The sequence below is a fragment of the Leucopleurus acutus genome, assembly GCF_964270905.1.
Source record: "Leucopleurus acutus genome assembly, chromosome: 8".
NCBI lineage: Eukaryota > Metazoa > Chordata > Mammalia > Artiodactyla > Delphinidae > Leucopleurus > Leucopleurus acutus.
Window position 1 is genome coordinate 41,167,597 of NC_139151.1, and position 24,441 is coordinate 41,192,037.

Below are 24,441 nucleotides of genomic sequence, written 5' to 3' on the forward strand. Positions count from 1 at the left end.
ACGCACACACAAACACACACACACAACCACACCCACACACCCACCCACACACACACACACACACACACACACAACCACACACACACACACGCACCTGCGCCAAAATCTGAGTGTACTACAGTTATGCAAGATGGTATCATTGGGAGAAAGGGTTGGGTGAAAAGTACACGCCACCTCCTGTACATTTTTGTTTTTGGCAATTTCCTGTGAACCTATGATTATTTCAAAATTAGAAGTTCTTTAAAAATCAGACATTTCCTTGTCACTTTAGAGAGGGGCCTATGAAGTCAGGTGGTAACATAAGGAAGTGAGGTGGCTGGGGATTGGGAGGGTGAGAACTGGCTGGTATCAAGGAGGCAGCTGCTACTAGGCTCCTACCATGGTGGGACTGTGCACCTGGAATTGCTGAGTCTTCTGAGTGCTGTTTTTAGAAAATGCCAGAAATTGAAAATTCAAATCAGTATCTCTTGACTTTTATTGACAATTAATTAATTCAAACTTTTTGGAACACTGTATGTAAGCCAAACTAAAGATACTGGAGGGCTGGATTCAGTCTTAACGATTCATGTGCAAACTCAGCTTCAGGCCAGAGGCTGAGTTTGGCCACCAGATGATTCGCCCACTCCACACACTGGTCATCTCAGTATGCGGCTCAACGCTCCTCTGTGCTGCCTTACAGAAGACGGAGAAATGGGGAAGCAGGCTGCTAATGAAAATGGCATGAGCCCCCAGTCACTGACACCCGGGACTCTGGAGAATGCGGGTTTGACTCTGGAATCCCCCTGCAGGCTCTGACCTAGACCTTCACACCCACCTCCTCAGCATGGTGCCTGGAAATAGCAGGTGCTCAGCTTGCCTTTTTAGAGGTGTTCATTTGTTCTTTTCCGGCTGTCTTAGTTTTTATTTTTTTAAAGCTAAATGAATTCTACAAAAACTGAGAATATGACCCAGAATCTGGTATCCTATGCTCTGGTTTTCCGGAAGCGAATACAATAGCCTGGTGAACACATCTTATATGAGCAGCGCTCATAACTCCGTGTCTGTCTGAAGCTCTGAGCGTAAGCTAATTTTTTGCTAATTAGTGCAAATGAGCAGAGGGAGGTGCCGATAAGGTCGTTATTCTGGGTTTGGTCTTTGAAAGACTTTATCATCTCTGTCCTGCTAATGCCCAGAGTCTGGTCAACCCTTCTTCCCCAACTGCCAACCCGGACAGCTGACTCAGAAGAAGTGAGAAGGACGGAGCTAACTGCATACCCTCCAGCACAACCACATCTGTGAGTCAATAACCTCTCCCCACCTCCACTGTCTGAAACATAATGTGCACTGATCAGACTCCCAGTGTGTTCTGTACAATCTCTAGTACATAGAGCATACCCAGTTCCTTTAGGAAGGAGGTGAGTAGAAAAACTCCAATATCTTAAAATTGAAATTTTAGTTTAAATTAAAACATTTTTAGATCTTAAAATTTCATCTCTGGCCCAATTACACATTCTCAGAGTCAAATTTAAATTATTAATGATTCATTTGCATGATTTCTGTCCTCTTTTCCCCAAAAGTCTGCTATCAAGAGTCCACAGAATGTTTTCCAATACTCATTTAAAAAAGAGTATTTGTAAGTATTACATAATTATAAATCAATAAAAGAGTCTTTTCCGGAGTTCCCTGGTGGTCCAGTGGTTAGGACTCGGCGCTTTCACTGCCAAGGGCCCGGGTTTGATCCCTGGTCGGGGAGCTAAGATCCCATAAGCCACGTGGCACAGTCAAAATGAAAAGAGTCTTTTCCTGTTTATCTTTTTTTTTTTACCAAGCTTTACAATATGCAGATTTTTAAAGGGTTGGTTCTCAGCCTCAGAAATTATGCTAATGAGGTAAGAACAATAATTCATAGTGTAGCCACTAATTTCTCTAAGGGGAAATATGCAGAGACCCTGGGCTCTACATTTGTTTTCAACTAATTATCATGTATTTACTTTTCCATTAGTCCAATAATTTTTCTTTCAATTCAGAATTAAGCAATAAGACCCTGAATTATATAAAGGCCTGTTTAGCATAACAGACACACCCCATCATCCCCCAGTCCCCTGATTTACAGCTCTTAAAATGCACAACCAAGAGGCTGTCTATATGCCCTTTCGTATTTAGATTCCATCATGCAGTCACCTCAATAACTTATGCATTCTCAGAAGGACTACCTAGCAATTAACTCCGATCTTTTCTAACTCACCATCTCATTATGTAAAGTGGATTGGAACACAAACTTTATTAGCAACTTTCAATTCTAATTCCTTCTTATCGCCCACACCCACACCCCTCCTAGTAATGTCAGTTTATATGAGCAAAATACTCTGGAAAACGGCAGTTAAAAAAAGTCCACATTGGACTGGCAGCACATTTCGTAATTGGTCTTTGCACTATGGGGTACCACCATAAATCGAGATTGCCGTATTTCAGCTAAAGCATGGGATGCAATTCTTTATGGAAATGGAAATGAATTCTCCCTGCCACACAACACAGCATTTTAACTATGTTCAGGAGGAATGGGCAAGTAAGAAAGCTATTATTTTTATGCTAAAGGTTAAAAAAAGTGCAAACCCCAAGATCTTTGTTAAAAGGTAAAGGAATTCATAGTATCGCTTCTTCAAATCCTAGAAAGAGGCGGGAAGATGCCTTGCAGAGTTCTCTTGTGCATATGAAGTGTGTCAGTGGAAGAGCTGAAATGTGGTTTAATGTACTTGTTTTCATGGTAAGGAGCCAGGGTGGGCTGATGAAACTAAAGGACAGGTAGCACCTGAAGATGTGTCAGATGTACAAACAGGGAGGCATCCCATCAGTGCAGCTGACTTACCGACATCGGGATCTACTGCTTGAACTCTGGTCAACAGAGCCTTGGTGGCTGTGTTCTCATAGACACAGGCGTTATAGTGGTCGGACGAAAACACTGGGGGGTTATCGTTCACATCCTCCAGGATCAGATGGACGTCAGACTGGCAGAACCTGCCACCCCCGTCGGTGGCCCTGGCGATGAGGCTGTATGCAGGGACCCTCTCCCGGTCCAACAGAGCCAAAGTTTTTAACTCACCTGTGAAAATAAATGACGTAGCTTTTCAAAAACTGTCTTTCTTTGAAGAGCAGAGAATCACTTATTGTACATACAGAATCCCCAGTACAGGAAGGATCGCTGACATCTGGCTCCAGTGCGTCATGCTTTGAAAAATCGAGCAAGTTCAATTTTTTTAAGCATCAGGGGAAAAGTGATGGGATTCTGGACGCAACAAAAAACCAACTGTACGACCTTCAGATGAATTAATCCCACTGTGAAGACTCTTGTTTCAGGGATTCCTTCTCTTGGCAGCATGGAGAAGCTCCACACCTCTTTAAACATCTCAAGAACTGCTCTGGAGATCGGCCTTGTTTCTGGATTTTCTCCAGAAAAAAAGCATGAAAAATGGACCAGTATCCTTAGTTCTCTAACGGTCAATCAGGTCCATGATTTGTAAACTCAGAAGGGGCAGTCTGTCTCCTTCCAGATATTTAACATTTTTTTTTACCCCATCTTTTAGAGAAAAACAGTCGAAACAGGCTGGCTTTAGCAGAAAGAGGTCATGAAGGAGTCCTACTGTGCCAGGCGAACCCCACTTGCTGGAAAGTGGTAGGGCCTGTGGCTGTTGGGGGAGGATTCCAGTGGGGGCTTATCTGAGAAGCTTAAAGCAGCATCTCTTTGGCAACCAACATGGAGGGAGGTTATGTCTGTATTTTAATCACTCAGATAGCTGTACTGGTCCCGAGTGTCAGCCCCTGTGGGGATTTTGTTATTCTTGCTACCTAAATTTCAATGGATGATGGCAATAAGCACAATGACAGAGCTGAATAAATACTGTTTGGTGAAAATTAGGACTCATGAAGTATTATTATGTACTCTTAACAAAATCAGTAGAAGTCACTGGGACGAAGCCATCTATACTTATAAAGCTGTCCCTCCTATGGCTTCCTGACTGCAGCCAGTTCTCAAATCTAGCCTGGATCATTCTCCCCTTCTCCAAAACACCCAGGGGTTTTTCAGTTGGGCATTCAAGACCCTCCAAAATCTGACCTAAAGTTGTTTTTCCACCACTTTTCTCACGAGCCATTCTGTGGCTCCTCTGACCAGTGACAATGTTGTACACAGCTGTCCCTGGATGTGCCGTGCTCTCTGCCCACGCTGCCCCCGTGACCGGCAGTGTCCTGCTTTAGCTCCTAGAATCCTGGCTCATTTCAAATGCCAGCTCTGCTTTAAAAGGTTCTCCTTCCCTCTTATCAGAATATTAGCTACTTCTTCCTCTGTGCCCAGATATATCTCTCCTGATCTCTCTCCCGGGCACTCATTCTGTCTTTCACTATTATTGTTATTTCTGTTATTATTAGTATTGACTTACAGCTCTGTCTTCTCCACTGGGTTACAATATCTCTTGGGGATGCTTTGTTTGGTTCATCTTGGAATCGAACACAAATATCCCATAAGGTACTTTTAGGTCTAGTAGTTAATAAATGTTACCTATTCAATAAAAAATTGCCAGGCCTCTTTAGCCAAGTAGCGTATTGTTATGTAGCTAAGCCCTTCCCAGTAAGATGCACCAGACATGGGAGAGAGCTAGGGAGGAACTAATACCTTCTGGAGACTCAGAAATTAGTTGTTGTTCATTATGATGAACACAACACTGGAAATATGCAAATTATTCAATCTTTACACGTCATTTAAAAATTGTCAATGGATGGGCCATCCAATACACAACACTGAGATAATTTACCTCCATAGAAAATGCCTTTTCCATTATCTATGGCCTTCAATGCGGGCATCTGCCTTTAGGGTACATAACCTTTCACCTTATAAATTTTACCTCAATATGTAAGCAAGTCTGAGGACTCATAGCTTTGGAGAAACTAGACAGGAATGATGAATAGAAACCAGACAAGGGCTTCCCAGGTGGCGCAGTGGTTGAGGGTCCGCCTGCTGATGCAGGGTACACGGGTTCATGCCCCGATCCGGGAAGATCCTACATGCCGTGGAGCGGCTGGGCTCGTGAGCCATGGCCGCTGAGCCTGCGCGTCCGGAGCCTGTGCTCCACAACGGGAGAGGCCCCAACAGTGAGAGGCCCGCGTACCGCAAAAAAAAAAAAAACTAAACAGACAAGTATGTTAATAAGCATCCCTATGGATGTAAACCATAGGGATGTAAACATAGGGATGTTTCATCCCTATGGATGAAATCCCCAAAAGGGATTTCAACAGGGCAAAACTCTCCTTACTATGCACTTCTGTCTGGTTTGCATGGAAACTTACATTTGTGATAGAATTCTATTTATACTATTTATAGGTCAGCTGCTTTAACTCATGGCTATGAGAAAGAGGAGAAGCAAACAGACACATCCGATTACTTGGTGCTGCTAAATGTAGGTAAAGTCAGGGCAAGTTTTATAGGCCACGTGAGGTTTCTGTCCTCCAAACACCATGTGCTACTGGTATTTCTTAAGAGTCCAAGATAGCAGGGCATCATATCAAGGCTCTTGTATACTAACTACCCCCTAGTGATAAGACCATGTGAGAGTTTAACTTCTCTCGTGGATTAACAATGGCATTTACCCAAAGAATAAATTTCGCCTTACCACTTTGTGGATCTAGAAAAAATTCATTGTTTCCAGATCCATAGAGTGAGTATCGTATATCTCCATTGGATCCAATATCAGCATCCTTGGCACTGACCTTCAGGATGATTTTGTTTGATGGAATGTCTTCGGGAAATAATGCTGTATATGCAACCTAGGCAAAGGTAAAGAAAGGGAATTGAATCATTAGTGTTTGTGGGGCAATTGTCATATTTAGCATTATAAATGATTTCTTTAAAAATGCATTCGCATAATTTATCTTCAGCTATGTTTTTCCTTTACCACAGAATCATCTTATACCATATGATGAAACAGAGAATATCTCTTGCTTTGCGCCTCCCATGCTCGTCATCAACAACTACTGATTGGGCACCTACTGTGTGCTAGGTACCACTGAGATGCTAGAAGTACAACGGAGAAGAAAACAGACAAAAATCCCCACCCCTGTGGAACCATGACCCACATCACATATTGATCATGCCCTCTCAGTCCTTGGGACCCTTCCACTCTTTAAAGAGCCACTACTAACATCTGGCATTAGCATGAGAGACTAAATCTATTTGCAACACTTTTCTGAGCTAAAGAGCACCAATACTGTCTCTCAATCCACATGTAAGGAAAAGGTAAATGAAGGGTGATTTAACTTTGGTAAGAAAGGAAATAAAATCAATTACTGGCACCTTGCATTCGCTGTCACGCTTTGAACTGTGGTGGAAAGGCTTCATAAGGGGTCTGGAGACCCAGCTTCATTACCAACGTTGCTACCAACCAGCTGTGTAACCTTATACAAAAAAAGTAATTCATACTTCTGAGTGGTCCGTTCTTCTTTTATGAAATAGGTGATTCAGACAGAAAAATTCATAGTGTCCTTTATGAGTCCTTAAAAATTATTTAATTTTGAGACTCCTGGTTTTATTTTTCTGTTTGTTTGATTTTTTTGGTGGGCAGAATTAGGTACTGATCGTGCTAACTATACTCTTTTCATGTTTATAATATTTCATCCTAGAGTCCGCCTCTTACCCTCTTATAACCATTTGGAGCTCGTTAATTAAGGAGATAAGATGAGAAAGCAGCCTGGCCTTAAGGAGAAAAGTGAAATGGGTTTTGACTTAATTTTAGATAAGCAGAGTAAAAAGCAGTGATATATCTGACACAGCCACAAATCTCACCTGATCACACACTGGGCTGTTGTCATTCACATCACTGACAGTCACTTCCACCATGGCCTGAGTGACAAAGAGCCCATCAGTGGCAGTGATATTGAGGAAGTAAATGTCTTGTTCTTCTCTATCTAGAGGTCTCTTCACGTAGACCTTCCATTCGCTCTGCACCAGGCCCAGGGCAAACCTTCCTCGGGGGTTCCCTCCTGTGGTGAAAAAAGAGTTTTTGAAGATGTGAAATGAAAAGCTTTGATCTCCACCTACAGCAAGAGGCCTGTGCGGGGTCATCCAGGTGCCTCTCAAACTGCATCGTTTACGATGCTGAAAAAAAATGGACACTCACTTCCTTTTGACTCTCCTGCAACAAAGCACGATATTTATATGCTTGGCTTGTGTGGAAAGTAAAACAGTAACTTTCCAAGAGAAGAAAATGCACTTAGAGAAGCTGGAGATGATCTCTTGTTTAGCTCCCCTTAAGGACAATCAAATTCAAACTGTGAACAATCAATCTTCTCATCGGGCTGATACAACTGTCTTTCCACTTCGTCTCAAGAGAGGATGTAATACACTATAGCTCTTGTTACCAAGACAATTTCATTAGCCGATGATCATGCAATCAAGGAAAGGCAGTCAGTTCTATTAAGGAATCTTAATGAAGCCTTTATCATACCGCAGCTCTTCTTATAAGGACTGAAGTTTGGGGAAGAAAAGTTTGTGTGACAGAGGAAGACCCATTAGGATTAAATAGCCCCAATGCAGGGTCATTGAAGGAGCCGTTCAAAGATAAGCACTGCAATTAGATCAAACTTAACACAGTGAAGCTGGTGAAAATGGAAGAAACACGTAGAAAAGCTAGAGTGGAACCGCTCTTGATGAGGCTGAAACAATGAACGTAGTCCCAGCAATATGACTTTCCCACATCACTGAATTACAGGGAGACAAAAGCAGCTTGGAGGAAGGAAGAAGAAAACCACCTTGACCTTCCAGGGGGAAATAATGTCACTTCAAACACGGAGGAAGACTGGACGAGACAACTGGCAAGAAGTCCGGAATCCAGTTAGGTCATCGCCGTCTCGTTTGTTTGAGCATTCACACGTATTTGTCACCTGCTCTGGGCCAGGCACTGTGCCAGGCAGTGGGGCTACAGCAGTGGCCAAAAGTGACCAAAATCCCTGCTCTTGTGGTGGAGCTCACTTTCTGATGGGGAAGACTGACAATAAACAAATAAATAAGGAAAGCCTACTGCCTGCTGGCTGCTGCTTCACTGAAAAAGTGGAGCCACCTCATCTTCTGACAATGAATCTGTAAAAGAACAGAGGGCAAACCCATGGTCCTGCCGGAGGGACTGAGTGAGAAGTAGTGGAACCTTGAGCGCCAGACTGCACTCTGGATATAAGGCATGGGGGGTGGGGGGGACGGGCATCCAGGGGCTCAGCAGTGTGGAACAACTGTAACCAAGCAGGACCCTGTGAGGCCTTCCTACAATAGACCTCCACCTGCCTTTTGTCTGTAGGAAAACTTTAATCAAAGAATAAATTCAATCAGAGAAGTGAGAAAATGCAGAAAGAAAGGAAAACAGTCAAGCAAGACAAAATAATAATACTTTAGCCATTAAACAAAGTCAAGGCCTTTATTCTTCCTCAAGGGCTATAGGTAATATTCTGAGCCATGTCCTTTGAGCTGTTTTGCAGATACTGAATCCTCCACCAGGTAGAAGAATTTAACTGTGTGCTGCCCACAAGCACGTAGACCCCAGACCGGTTGGAACCAGGAGGTTGATGAAGCTGACTCCCCATTACCTCACTACCAGCCAATCAGAATGTCTGTGAGCTGATCACGCCCTGCTCCTTGAACACTAGACGACTCTTCATTACCCTCTCCAGGGTGGGACACACAGTCTTGAGGGTATTAACCTGCTGTGGCCCCCTTTGCCTGGCAAAGCAATAAAGCGATTTCTTTCTACTTCACCCCAAACTCGGTCTCCAAGATTTAATCTGGCACTGGTGCACAGAGGCCAAACTTTGGCAAAACAATGACAGGATAAATGGACTGTACTGGGCAGACAGTGCAGAGAAGGTGAGGGCTGCACATTCCTCTAGGGCATTGGTTCTCAACTCAACTGACAGTGGCTGTGCGCAAACCCCTGGGACATTTGTCAGCTAGAGACATTTCTGAATGTCACATCAGGGGTGATGCTGGTGGTGGTGCTACTGGAATCTAGTGGAAAGAAACCAGAGGTGCTGGTAATCATCCTACAATGCCACAAAAGAGACTTACCCAGCCCTCAATGCCAGTAATGTTGAGGCTGAGAAACATGCTCTGGTGAGGCACGGGGTCCTCCCTGGAAAATCACTCTCCTCTACCACGGGCTACGATGCAATTTTACTTCAGTTGAATATGATTTCAGCATGCACAAATGTAACCTCTCTATTAAATGCTTCTGGTGCAGGCCCACACTGCTCTTTTGCGAAATAAAATGATTAATCGTCCTTTGTTCATCAGTGGCAGGTCAGCCAAGTTGTGTGACATCAAGAGCAAAAGTTAAATCTAATAAAAATCCGTTGGTGGTTGGCACGGCTAATAGTGGCAGTAGCTTGAAGCTACTCTGTTCTCATTACTTTGGTAAAGTTAGTGGGATGGTCCCTTAAACCATCCACTGAGAATTCAGAGACGATGTGTAAATAATTAAAGCTGAGTATTTAACCATTCTTCCAAATAGAAAAGTATCCTCAGAATGCCTAAGAAGGGTTTCCCTGGTGGCGCAGTGGTTAAGAATTTGCCTGCCAATGCAGGAAACACGGGTTCGAGCCCTGGTCCGGGAAGATCCCACATGCCGCGGAAACTAAGCCTGCGCGCCACAACTACTGAGCCTGCGCTCTAGAGCCCACGAGCCACAACTACTGGAGCCCGCATGCCTAGAGCCCATGCTCCACAACAAGAGAAGCCACCACAATGAGAAACGCGCACTCTGCAATGAAGAGTGGCCCCCGCTCGCCACCTAGAGAAAGCCTGTGCGCAGCCAAAAATAAATAAAAATTTTTAAAAAACTTAAAAAAAAAAAGAATGCCTAAGAAGCTTTTTGTCTGAAACTGAATGCAAATGAATCAAAGTTGTTGCTTTACTCACCTTTCTTTCCTTACCACTATCACTCATGTCTTTACTGCAGAAATATACATTTCAATGAAAAAAAACCCCACAATGAACAGTCTCAGACAAAGCACAAATGCATTAAGACCTTTAAACAGAAAACAGCACCAAGAAAACCGTTCCATAAAGAAAAAGAGTAGTGCTATGGAGGGGAGGTGTGGTGGTCCCGAGCAATGACACATATGCTCTTCTGTGGATCTTATTCTGCAGTGATTAATTAACTTTCCCACTAACATACTTAAGCAGATTCTGTGCCCTGAGGGCACTCTAATTAATTCATTTTTCTCTTTGAATAATGTAGTTTTTCTAAAGGGAGGCCACCTGACTACAAGTACGGATGGATTCTTTAAAATCTTTTGGCACTTTGCTTACGTTCTGCCTTTGAATGTCATGACATCAAAATATTAGCTTTAAAACCCCCAAATAGTTTTTAGGAAGACTGCTCCCATACCACCAACCCTCTCCCCTTTGCAGTTTAAGGCCAGTCACCCCCAGAAAGCTCTTCCTGATCAGTGACACCTCTTCTTCGCTCTGACATGAGATCCTCTGCCCCTTAGAGTAATGGTGATGCTTTTTGGGCACTCTGGGTGACCTCATTTGTCTACCTTGGCTTTCCTATTGAACTGCTGTTTACTATCTGGAAAGACAGAAAAGGGATCCAAGAAAATTGTGATGTCAGAAGACATACCCTTTGACTTGGAGTTATAATTGAACATTTTTCAGCAAAAGGTCAAACCATGCCCTTTGATTTGTACATGTGTGTGTTGCGTGCGTGCACGCATCTGAGTTTTTACTACCAGGAAAGACTTGTAAGTAAAGCTATTTATTTTTCTTACTGCTACAGAAAGTAGGAGAAAGGCATATACTTAAAAAAAAACATACATTCCCCTGCCCCCAATCAAAAAAGAGCTGTTATTTTCATTTCTTCCACTGAGATATTTGGCTGGACTCTTTTTTAAATGATAAAAATTGACTCAAGGACTGAGTACCAATCTGGGTAATCTGTCATAGGCAAAACAATGAACTCCAAACTAAGGCTGAGTTAGTAACAACTAAAAAACTGACGCTACTCAGATATTTTCCTCAGCCCCAGAGAGGTAAGATAACTTTTCAAACCCTCATCTCATCTTCCTTCTTCTCTCCTACTCTTACCCCTCTGCCACCTTCCATCTTTCTTTAGAAAGCAGAGCACATAGTGAAAAGCAAGGGTGACAGACTTACCTGTAATATGATAGCTCACTTGTCGATTGATGTCAGAAGAGTCTCTGTCCCATGTGCTGAGGACAGCTACCACCTCGCCCGGAGGGTCGCTCTCCTTCACGTTCCCTCGGTACACCTCGTGGGCAAAGACCGGAGCGTTGTCATTTATATCCGTCACCCTGACAGAGACCAATGCTGTGGAAGAAAGAGAGAAGGCCTCCCCGAGGTCGGAGGCCACCACGGAGAAGGTGAACGTGGGGTCTGTCTCGTGATCCAGGTCTCTCAAGGTACTGATCCAGCCCGTGTTGCTGTCAATGTTGAACGCTTGCATCACCTTTTCAGGTTGGGAATCTGAGTGGAGGGAGTAGGTGACCTGCCCATTGGCTCCCCAGTCCATATCGATGGCTCTCACCTGCGTGAGTTTGGTGCCCACAGGCATCCCTTCCATGATGATCGTCTCATAGCTTGAAGTTTCAAAGACTGGCTTGTTGTCATTCATATCCAGTACCTTGATGTCTACATCCACCGTGAACACAAGGTCTACCTTGTCCAGGGGTATAGTGGCTGCTACTTTGAAGTGGAAAGCTGGGCTGATCTCATGGTCAAGACGTTTGTCCAGCTTGATGGTGCCTGTGTCCTGTTCTATGATGAAGACAGCTCCTTTGTTATTGTCCAGCCGCTCCCCATTAACTGTGCTGAACTTGACTTTCTGAGTGGGCAAAATCCTCAGGGTGTCCACCGTGCTCCCAATGGCTGTATCTTCTGAAATGGTGAAGGAGTACTGAGACTGGGTGAAGGACGGCAAAAATGTTTCAGGGGGTAAAACGTGGATGTAGACGGGGATGAGGGAGTGCTTCACCGGAATGCCCCCATCCACTGCTTTGACAAAGAAGGACAGCACTGTGTTTTTCAGCTGGTTAAAATGGCCTTTTGTGACCATCCAGCCATTGTCAGGATCGATTTCCAGGAGGTCAGCCACCGAGACCGAGGCCTCGCTATAGAGGGAATAAGTAATCCTTGCATTCGCTCCATCGTCTGGATCCATGGCTTGAACCTGAGTGACCAGGTGACCCCGTCCGACATCTGCCCTGACGCTGGCTCTGTATTCCACCGTCGTGAACTGGGGGGCATTGTCATTTTCGTCCACCACAATCACCCTCACGGTGCAGAAAGTTGTTCTCCCTCCGCCATCAAGGGCCCTCAGAAAAATACTGATGTCTCCTTCCAGAGGGTTTTCCCGGTCGAGCCTTTCTGTTGTGATGACCTGTCCATTGCCATCTATGAGGAATCGATCCTTAGCAAAGTCATTGATGATGGCGTAGCTGACCTGCCCATATGTCCCTGGATCCCCATCCGTGGCTCGAACGTGAATCACCTTTGTCCCAGCAGCCGTGTTCTCTCTCACCTCAGCTACGTAGGTGCTTTGAGAAAAGGCAGGGCTGTACAGGTTGGCCCCGAGGACCCTGATATGCACCTGGGCAGTGCTAGTGAACAGCCCATCAGAGACGGACACATTGAGACTGTACAGAGGCTCCATCCGCTGCTTCCGGTGGTTGGAGAGCGTGATGACGCCACTCTTGCTGTCCATCAGAAAGCTCGTCCGGTCATTCCCAGATAAAATGCTGTATTCCAACCTGTCAAAATCAGAGCTGTCTGCATCGGAGGCTTGCACACAAGTTACAAAATGGCCCCGGGGGGCCAATTCACTCACATATGACTCATAAATGAGCTGATTAAAGACTGGAGGGTTGTCATTCACGTCCGAGATGTAGATATGAACCAGGACCTCGCTGCTCAGTGATGGGAAGCCATTATCTGTGGCTCTGACTTTCAAAGTGCAGTGCTGCACTAACTCATGGTCCAGCATCCGCGCTGTCAGGATTAAGCCACTTGCGCTGTCTATGTGAAAATAATCTGTGCTGTTGTAAGTATCCTGGACAATCTGATAATGGACCATTTTATTGTTTTCTGAGTCTGCATCCGTAGAGACAACTTGTAAAACAGGTGTCCCAATGAGAGAAGCTTCTGATAACGTTGTATTGTACGTGGGTTGATCAAAAATAGGGGGGTTGTCATTGACATCATTAAGTAGCAAGTCAACGGTGACTTCAGCCCTGGCCCCAGTAAGGGCATCACTGGCTCTTACTGTCAACTTGTAAACAGATGTAATTTCATAATCCAAAGGGCTAACGACTTTCAGGACCCCAGTGTCAAAGTCGATGTTAAATTGTTTATAAAGGTCCCCATCAATAATGATGTATATGATGCCTTGGCCTTCTGGGCTGGTGGCGTTGATGCTTAGAATGGGGGTGTTGACGCTGATGTCTTCGTTGATGGACGCTGTATAAAAAGGCTTATCAAACACAGGCATTGCTTTGTTGACAATAGTGATGGGAAGTTCCACGGATGTGGACAAAGAGGGTTTTCCACCATCTCTGGCTAGGATGGTGACTCCATACTCAATGTTGGACAAGTCAGAGTTGAAAGCTTCTTTTAAAACAACTTTCCCTGAATTAGGGTTAATTTCAAAGTGGCCATAGTCATCCTGTAAGAGGTAGGTCACTTCTCCATTTGCACCTTTGTCTTTGTCAACGGCTGTCACTCGGTAAATCAGGGTGCCAGGCTCAGCGTCAACTTGCACAGCAGCATAGTAAGGGAGGCCCACAAAGACTGGAGAATTGTCATTTATGTCTTCGATGTTGACCCTGACCACCACCCTTGCCACCCGCAGATGGTCTAGCTCTCGGCTGGCTTCCACAACCAGCTCATATAACTCTTGTTCTTCACGGTCAAAGGGGACTCCGGTGGTCTGAATGACCCCTGAGGTAGATTTTATCTTGAACTTATTTCCTGGGTTTAAGATGCTGTACTTTAAGGGCTCATTAAGGCGATTTCCCACCGCATTGACAATAGCAACTTTGGTTATGTTCGTGTTGTTCTCTGAGATGGAGGTGGAGTAAAAGCTTTGCGTAAAGTGGAGGCCGCTGTCCATGGCTTCTTTAACCAAGATGGTGACCATGGAAGTACTGTAGAACTTTCCATCAGACACCTTAACTATCAGCATGTAGTGATCTTTGGAGAGGTTGTTGTTTTTAATAGTGAGCACTCCACTATTTGAGTCAATTAAAAAATGATCCAAGCTACCTTCCATTAGGCTGTACGTCAGTTCTGGGGGCACCTCGGAGTCAGGATCCGTGGCACTAACTTTCAGAACCTCCACTCCGACATAGGTAGGTAGAAGTAAGACAGTCTCAAACACGGCCTGAGTGAACACAGGTGGGTTGTCATTCACATCTGTCACTTCTATGTTGACTTCAACGGGACTCTCTGCCGTCAGCTGGGGGCTACCACTGTCTCTCACGTGCACATGAAAATGGAAATGGGCGATGGTTTCATGGTCCAGGTTCGCGATTGTTCTGATCGCACCTGTGCTGGAGTCCACTGTGAAGAACTTCTTGGCCGTGGACTCAACAATCTGATACACAAGCAGAGCATTGCGATTGCTGTCGGCGTCGGTGGCTCGAATCACCAGCGGGCTGTTGTGCAAGCTCCTGACGATGCTATTGATGGGGGCTGCCTCGCTTAGGCTACCCGAATACTGAGAAAAGAGAAAAACTGGCGCATTATCATTTTCATCAACAACCTGAATATTGACTGTGATGTTGGAAGCCATTCCTGCCATGTTCGTGGCCTGGACAATGAGTTGATAAGAGGAGGTATGCTCGTAATCCAGTGCCTTGCGTGTGGTGATGACTCCAGAATAGGGATTTATGGTGAAAACCCCATCAACGTTTCCATCTTTGACTTCGTAAATGAGGGTGGATTGACTGATGGCAGAGATTAGAATGACTGATGTTCCAATATCAACATTTTCATTTACTTCTGCTTGGTAGTCTTTGTGAGTGAACTTGGGGTGAGAATTATCAGACATGGTGACAGAAATTCGCACAATCGCGGTGGCAGACATCGGCGGGGAACCCTGATCCGTGACTTTGACTGACAGGACAAACTGACCCATTGTTGTCATGTCTGGCTCTTTAGAAACAGTGATGATGCCCAGGACTGGTTCTATCTTAAATGTGTTCCCAGTGTTCCCTACAATAGAAAAATCAACAGGGAAATGAGTTCAAGTGGGTCATTTTCTGAAGATCAACTCTTCATCTTAAGGCTACTTTACACAACATGGCCAACAGCAATTATTCATTTTCACTCCTCCTCATTCTGAAATAAAACGAGAGACTTCCCTTTTAGGGGTATTCAAAAGCAACTGAAATGAGTTTTCCAGTAAATTGTGAATTTCAGATCAGTATCTTCTTAATTCAGGTTACCAAGGACAACAACACAGCTCTGTGTACATTCAAACTGAGAAATAGGAGAGTTTGTAGGAAAGACTTTCCTGCTTAGGATTTTCTTATTTCCAGACTGGGCTGGCACATGCCAATGACACTGATAAAAAGGCATTTATCCTGAAACCAGTGCCATAATTCTGTGTTCTACATTATAAGAAAGAGGGTTGTAGGGATTTCCCTGGTGGTGCAATGGTTAAGAATCCGCCTGCCAATGCAGGGGATACAGGTTCAATCCCTGGTCCGGGAAGATCCCACGTGCTGCGGAGCAACTAAGCCCATGCGCCACAACTACTGAGCCTGTGCTCTAGAGCCCGCAAGCCACAACTACTGAGCCCACGTGCCACAACTACTGAAGCCGATGCACTTAGAGCCCATGCTCTGCAACAAGAGAAGCCACTGCAGTGAGAAGCCCGCGCACCGCAACAAAGAGTAGCCCCCGCTCGCCACAACTAGACAAAGCCCACACGCAGCAACGAAGACCCAACGCAGCCAAAAATAAATAAATAAATTTTAAAAAATTTAAAAAGGAAGAGGGTTGTAGGAATCGCTTCAGAACATTATCCTATAGTCATTCGGTTTAAGACTCTCCCAAAGGTAAGCTTTGCTATGTGGAGTTGGTATAGTTTCATACATATCATCAAAACCAACTTCATCCCAAACACTGCTTGGTGACGGGGGTTTGCTCAGGTATGGAGAATTCTTCTCAAGTCACCATTTGCTGTGTAAGCTGTGAGAATTTTTTCTGACTCTCCTTCTATTCTTCACTTCCCTACACCCCAACACACACATCATATGCACACACAGACATAAAAGTAGACACGAAATGTATAATGGTTCCATCTGTAACCATTCTAGTTGCTCAATATTTGAGACGTTTCTGATGAAATAAGAAAGTGTTAAAAATCTGAAGCAGCACAGAAACCAAGAACTTGAGCATAATCCTTATGAAACGAAGAAACTGGCACCCCACTTTGACAAACCTGAAATGGGAAGGGCTGTGAACCATGACACTGTGGAAAAGAGGAGGAGAGAATGGGGAACAGAAAACTTGAAGAACGTAAAGAATGTGTCTCACAGGTAGTGAAGAGTGGGAAGCAGCATCCTTCACCATGTTACGTTTTGCTTCTCTCATGAGGCTTTCCCGTGCTTCTCAAAGAACACATGTCTCACAGGTAGTGAACAGTGGGAAGCAGCATCCTTCACCGTGTTACTTTTTGCTTCTCTCATGAGGCTTTCCCATGCTTCTCAAAGAACACACGCTTGCGTGTCTAGATTCTTTTACATCACAAGTTAAAAGTTTGGTTATTCAATTATATCTGAATTTTTCTTTCTTTTTGAAGTGCCATAGTATGGCAACATACAGAGACTTTAAATGCTTATCATTAAGATAGGCTCCAGGATTGAGAGCGCAGTTAGATAATGTGTTTGAAATATACAACACATACAGCTATTTGCACACTTCTTACTACATACTTATTACTTAAACTTTTCCATGTCTGAAAACAAAACTGTCCTGTTCGTATAAAATCTATTTCTATAAGATGCTTGCTTATTTCTCAAGAGGGAGCAAGTCCAACAAAGAGATAAAGAATTTGATTCTAGACCCCAAATACGAATATTAAACAAAAGTATCTTTGACGTCAGCATGATTTTTTACTTTGCCACCTGAACATGACCATTTTGTGGTGACAGCAAGAAGGTCAATGAACTCATGAACAAACTTGCAAATTTTCAATAAATAGCACCGTGGAATTACGTGTGATTCCAATATTCGATTCATAGACCCTCACAAGGAGGCAGGAATCATTTCACGTTAGCATCTCAGGGGAGGAAAATATAGAGATACCTGAGTAATGGTCACCTTCCAGCAGTGGCAACACACGCAACCCTGAATGATGAATGCCACATCCTCATTATGGTGTCCCATGTGGAGTTTCAAGGTGAGTCCTTTCTTACTCTAGGCTCGTACATACACAGCAAGATATATATGGCAGGGATGAAGGAAGGCCAGCTTCCGACCTTGAGTAGAGCTTCCCCATCCTGCTGTTCCATGGCTGCTGACCTGCTTGTTACCCCCTTCCAGGATGCTGTGCTCATATGTCAGGTCCAAATGGGCTCTTTGCCTCTTTCCCTCTCCAATGCACTGTCCCATTTTCATAGAATCCACTTCCTGCTTATTCTCTTCTTCTGTACTTAAATCCTTGGAAGCTAATCTCTGCTTGCTTTCTTGGAATCTATGACTTCTTATAGACTCTTGGCAACTGGGCAAAAGCTGTGCTGACCTCGCTTATCATTATTAATCTGGTATACAGCACAGTGCCTGGCACAAATAAAAGGTGCTCAATAAATATTTGTTGAATGATTGAGAGAGGTAGATCAAAAAAGATGTTTAAGTCTCTATCTGTATATATCTTGGGGTCCAATATGCCCCCATCCTAACTCAACACTTTCTTAGTCCTGGTCTCTCCTGTACTGCCCTGTCTCTGAGCCACCCATGAACCACTGTTGGCACCAAACGTCAAACCTGAACTAAATATAAGACTCGAAGTTCTGCACTTGAATTCCACCTCAGTCTTTCAGGCCAAAATGAAAAGGTTCAGTAGTTGCTTTAGGCCAGACAGGGGATAGGAAATGTATGGCCCACCAGTAAACAGAGTAAAATCTTGCTTCTCTGAGGTTTTTGAGAGCACTTAAATAAAACATATACTTTACACCAACCTCTTGTTATTTGATTCAAAGTCCTGAACTGTCTGGGATCTGCTTGTATCCTACCATGATCCGTGAAGAAACTTGACTTAACTAAAACCAGTCCAGGTCAAGTGTAGGTCTGTCTGTCCTGTAATTCTCATTCGCTTTTTACACATCCAATCAAAGGATACTTTTTGAGATACCAAGCATTCCTGTGGGTTTTCTGGAAACTCGACTTTTCTATATAAAAGATGTTTTAAGGAAATAACTTTTCTCTCTAGTTTTAGCCAACTGTTGAAGAAATGACTGAGTCCTTTCTCTATGTTCAGCACCCAGCTATAGTCTGTGGAAGCTGAAAGATAAGCGAGGCAGAATTTTCAGCTTTATGGTAAATTACTCTTAAATTACTCTGAGAACCTCCAAATTGGTTTCAAAATGTCTGGCTATCTGAGAGGAGTATATGTAGTAGCCTCCATGACAAATATAAAAAGCAAGTACACACGCAGACAAATGCTTAGAAGATGTTAAGAAAAGTAGAAATAAAACCCTGTATCAAAATGATTACAATGTCATGAAACAATGTATATGCATGAATGAATTACAAGAAAAGGAAAAGTACATAAGATTAGGGGAAAACTATAGAACGGACATAAAGAGTTCTTGGGTTAGGTGACATTTCCTGTGGCAATATTTAAATATATGTATTTTAAAGTTTCCCTATATTATTTGTGAAGCTAAAAGAACAAGGACTGTGTAATGAAATAATTAAAATATCCTCTGACAAACAAGAGATGAAAAATAGCGTTTATAAAAAGAGTACTGTCAGGCTTTAGGCTAAAAGGAAATTCCATGGGAATCTGCAAAAGAAAGGGGTGAATTCTCTTGGGGTACCTGGCTGTTCTGAACCAACATCTTTTCTTCTTTTTTGGTATAGAGTTTAGCACAGACTCATGTAAAATGTAGATGCCTAATAAAGGAAATACATTTAGATTGTCATTAAATACAGGGGCTATTTTTAAAGAAAGTCATTGGCTTTTTTTCTAATATTTTTTAGTCCAGAACTGTCATTCTAGCATTCATATTTTAATTCAACCACTCACAAAAATGCTCCGTATTTACATCAAGGGAAAGAAGCCTTTCCAGTGCTGGCATGAAAGGAAACAGCATTTGGCATCATGCACGACAGACATAATGTTGCAGAATGTTTTGGGAATATGAGTCTTGAATATTCAAAAAAGACAGATCAGGGGAAGGGAAAATAGAGCAGATAAAGGATATTTGTAATTTTTAGGCTCACAGTCCTGTCTTTGCTTGGACATTCATCTCCTCTGTCATAAATGTTTTCTAACTGTCCAACTGCAAACCATCAGGAAACTACGGTCTTGCTTTCTAGATACTAAAATTGATTTTTTAAAAAAATCTCAAATTTAACAACACGAGAATCTGCATTTATTTATCTGTCAGGTTAAGCAAGCAGTTCAGTACCTACCAACTACTCTGCTACTCAGATCACCTCCAATGAAGTGAGTTTGTGCTAAACCTAACCCTAACCCTAGGAATTTCTGAAGCCCACAGCCCCCAGCTCACCTACTGACAAGTAAGCATTGACCTTTAAGATTCAATTCACCGAACTCTCTGGCAGCCCTCAAATGACGGGAGGCTTTGGTTATTTTAGTCTGAGGCCAAGGCTTGTTGACCCATCAGTAAAAGCCACCGAGTTTATTACACATTCTTTTCTCTTCTCCATTCCAGAAAAATCTGAGATTGAACACAGTAAAAGGAAACTCCTTCTTCGCTGTCAATGATGGAAAACATCTTACTGAAATGCCAAGAACCTGATACACCATCGTTGTGCAAATAGGGCAGTTGCTTGGCCAAAAAATTCATCTGGAGACATCCCAGTGGTAACTATGTGAATTTTACATGGTGATAAATACTACTGAGGGTCCAATGCCATGCATGACACTGCAATCTGCACCAGCTCTCACCTGCTTCTATGGTATATATGAGTTCTGCATTTTCCCCTTTGTCTTTGTCCAGAGCCGTCACTTGCAGTACAGCTGATCCCAGAGCAGCCGATTCGAACACAGATGCCTCATACAGCGGGTTGGTAAAATAGGGGCTGTGATCATTAGCATCTTCCACGTTCACAATGACTCGGGCCAAGTTTCTTCGATAAGGAAACTCCTGATCTCTGACCTTTAGGCAAAATATAAGAAGCAGTAGGACTAAAATCTTTAAGTTGCAAAGAATTCACCTGGCTGTGCCTAAAGTGAAATCAAAATGAAATAATGCACAAAAACCGCTTGACCCAGTCCCAGGCCCAGAGAAGGTATTCAGTAAGCAGTGCTATTATAGAGGGAGGACGCTGATTGTGAACACAGTGAGAGCTGGGGCCACGCTGTCTTTATTGCTCAGCATTACGCCTGGCCTCTGGTCTGTGTTCAGTCTGTGCTTGTAGAACTGATGTCAGGATATCGCAAACACAGCACTCTGCTCTGCCCCCCCTCACCCTCCACCCCCCGGAATTTGTGTATACAGTTGCTAATGGAATGGTGGATGGAGGCCCTTGTAAAGGGGAAACTAAAATGTGGAATTAATGAATGCAATGTAGCCACTGTCATTCATTCATTCATTCAACAAACCTTTATTATCATCTATTATCTACCAAGTCCTGGGATGGACTCTTGTGGTTCAGCGGTGGATGAGCTACAGTTCCTGACCTCAAGAACCTTATAGTTGACTGGGGAATCCAAACAAATAAGTAGAAAGATACAAGGCCCAGAGGTAAGTGCCAGAATATGAGTAATTAGTAAGGATGTTAGCCTAGCTTGGAAAAGGTAACAAAACCAAGTAGAAGTAGTAAAGTGCTGGGGGGTGGGGGGCGTGGCATATATTTCAGGCAAGAAGAACCAACATAAATAAAGTCCCAGAACTAAGAGAGAACGCTGACCACTGGGAAGATGAACCAAATCTTAATTTTTGAAATGTGAGACCCCAGCACTGTGAAATCACCAAAGAACCTTGCCTGACTGCTTTAAAGTTTTCCCTGGTTTGCATATGGCAGAAGCTTGCAACTAATCAATTCTTTAACTCTAACACATGATTTTGCTATCATTGTATGTAGCATTAATCCAATGTGTGCTTTTTGCTTGTTCAATTTTAGATCCCCTAACTTCAGAGAGATTTGAAGAAATTAGAAAATATACCAAGAAAAGCTATCAAAGGGAAAGGGTTTTTCAGAAATATTAACCTAAAAGGAATTGAGCAAAATGACTATAAGGGCTTAGCTTGGAGAAAGGCAGCATAAAGGAGTTGTTTGCTCTAAATATTCAGTTACATAAATGATAAATGATACAGGGTAAGTGCACTGAATTCTAAGTTTGTTAAGGAAAGAATGAACAGAAATGGCTTGAAGAAATCGTGAGAATAGAGTTAGTCACTGGCAGTAGAGTTCTGCTCCTGAAGAGATACATGCAAAAGCTAGCCGGTGAGTGTGATGAGTTTCCCTGTCTGTAGACCAGCCTGCCCCACCCAAGGACCAAACTTGACTCTGTACTTTGGGATTATTGACATCTAGGTCTGTTCCAGTCGAATGTCCAAAGGTGCAGGGACTTTGTCTCTTTTATATCCTCGGTGCCTAGAACAGAATTTAGTATACAGCAGGTGCTTGAGAAATATCTGTTGAATGAATGAATGAACGCCCAGAGGGATGGATCTGATGAACCCTGAGTCCCTCTTCCGTTCCCTGGAGTCTCATCTGGAAACCATAGCCAAAGGCATGGAACTCTAGTTTCTTCTTGCCCAGAGACTTAGAAAGGAAGAGTAGTACTTAGTGGAACAGTACTTCAGCTGCTTGGGAATTGGTAACATCTTAGTGTATTTTAAAGCCAATCAGTACAAAGATTACATCTCTGCCATCCTACCTGGTCTTAAGGAACTCAGGGGGGCCCTGTTAGGCAGTGGCTGTACAATTGTCCATAGGGTTCTTGGATAGTTAAAGGGACAGGTTTTAGGTCATAAACAAGGGTGTTTATTACTAACCTTTACTTCCCAATTATGTAAACTAGCCAAACTTTGTTTTAAAATGAAAGCATCTTCTACATAATTTGGAGACCCCATGAACCCAAATTCAACATTCTCTGTAGGCTTTGGTGAGTTTTGAGATCTCTTTTGTGGGCCAGTATTTACCACTAGGTCCAATGTCACTGCAATAAGTAATCAATCAGTTCTCTGAATGCTTCCAAGGACTGAGCATTATACAGGTTGATAAATGATTACCCTTGTAATTAACTTCTCAAGGAACTTCTTTTAAACTTTTCCACAAAATCTTCTGGATGTGAACCAGTACAGAAACATGGCCTGTTCCTTCCTGCTCAAATCAGGCTGTCAGCAGCCTTTACTGAGCGGCCACTGTCTGTAGAGCTCATCTAATATTTCAGTTTGGCAAACATATGGAGTCACTATCTAACAATAGTAATTCCTCACTGAACTAAAAAGGCAAGAATGAATGCAACCCTGTGGTTGAAAAGACCAAATTTACTACTACTTACAAAATTCAGGGGCCCTGTACATCTGAAGGCTAAGGCATGTGCCTTGGACGGTCAGTGATTCTGCTAGGAGAGCATATTAAGCAGTTTGGTCCTACCATTATGTTGAGTATGTGCTTGTCCTGGGCTTCGTGGTCCAGCCTCTCGGCTGTGTAGAGCACGCCAGTGCTGGGGTCAATCCGGAACTTCCTCATGCTGACAGAATCTATGCTGCTGTGGACAGTATAACTTAGCTTGTGCTTCTCATCTCTGTCTGTGGCTTCAATCTGCAATATCTCGGTATCTGGAAGCACATCCTCGGAAATTGTCACATCGTAATTTGGCTGAGAGAATTCTGGGCCATTATCATTATTATCCAGCACTTTGATAAATACCTATAGTTAAAAGGAGACAAGAGTGATGACTAATGCCAATTTACTCATTTCTAGTAAAAGAGGTTCCCTCCTTCTCTCCTTCCTCTATGTTCCTGGATCCCAGCTTCTAGCAACTACTTTAATATGTAGGAAGATTCTTATGAAAGCACTCTGTAATTAGAGGTTGACGATAAACCCGTAGTTCACATTAGCAGGAACATAAACTATGAGGATCAATATTCTCACGATTAAGTGAACAGATGAGACAGCCTCTGGGGTGGGGGGTGATAATTCTAGGAGATTATTTGAGGCACAATGTAAGAGATCACAGGGTGACCTTAGTTTGTTAAGTTCTTATTATCTTACATTCTTGTTATGTGCTTCTTATAGTAGACCTAATGTGGAGGCAGTGACAAGATAAGTAACAAAGAGGCAGAGGAAAGGGAGGTGTGAATACAGAGGTGGCTCTCCTTCAGATGGGAGGTGTCTAGCAAAGAACATGGTACTAATGATAGTAAAAATATGAAGTTCCCAAGTTGTTTCAAAATTTTTCAGGCAGATTTTATAAAAGTAATAGCTTAATTAACCCTGAATATTCATCACTCAGCTTTGATAATGATCAATTCATGGCTAACCTTGTTTCATCTTTATGCCCATTCATCTCCACCTGCTCCCTCATATTATTTTGAAGCAAGTCCCAGACATCATATAATTTCAGTGTACATCTCTAAAAGATAGGGACTCAAAATAAACACACACATACACACAATACCACTACTGCATCTAAACAGAGAAAACAGGAATTCCTTAATGTCTTTAAATATTCAGTTGGTGTTCATACTTCTGTAATTGTTTTGTAATGAGTTATATATGGTTGCGTACACGTGCATATATATTTTCAGTTTCTTTTAACCAGGATATGCAAATAAGGCACAGACATTGCATTTGATTGACATTTCCTTTAATTATCTTTTAATTTGTAGGTTCTCCCTCTATCTTCATCGATTTCCTTGCAATTTTTATGTTGTTATTGTTGGCAATCAAAAAATTGAGCCCTTTCCTCTTTAGTTCCCACAGTCTGAATTTTGCTTATTGTATCCCCATGGTTTTGTTCTACATGTTCCTCTGTCCCGTGTATTTCTTATAACTTGGTAGTTTTATGTAGGAGACAATAAAATTCACATTCAATTTCCTTCTTTTTTTCTTGACAAAAATCTTTTATGGGTGATATATTTCCATCTGGAGAAGCATAATGTCTAGTTCTCTATCTTGTTCCATGATATTAGCAGCCATTGATAATCATGATATAGATAATATTAATTCATTAAAAATACAAAACAGTAGTGTCTTAATTC

The 24,441-nt window shown here is 42.9% G+C and overlaps 1 protein-coding gene across 3 annotated transcripts in view; it reads right to left on the bottom strand.

Annotated features, from left to right (window-relative positions):
* The window catches only part of FAT3 (FAT atypical cadherin 3), a gene marked incomplete at both ends in the record, with an annotated part of 559,095 nt that overhangs the window by 86,370 nt on the left and 448,284 nt on the right, over positions 1-24,441 (bottom strand). For all 3 annotated transcript variants that reach the window (XM_082845224.1, XM_082845225.1, XM_082845223.1), the window contains 6 exons: positions 2,846-3,079; positions 5,640-5,793; positions 6,809-7,005; positions 11,168-15,241; positions 20,172-20,382; positions 22,832-23,107. In XM_082845224.1, coding sequence (XP_082701350.1) covers positions 2,846-3,079; positions 5,640-5,793; positions 6,809-7,005; positions 11,168-15,241; positions 20,172-20,382; positions 22,832-23,107 — 5,146 coding nt within the window. The remainder of the gene's footprint in view (positions 1-2,845; positions 3,080-5,639; positions 5,794-6,808; positions 7,006-11,167; positions 15,242-20,171; positions 20,383-22,831; positions 23,108-24,441) is intronic.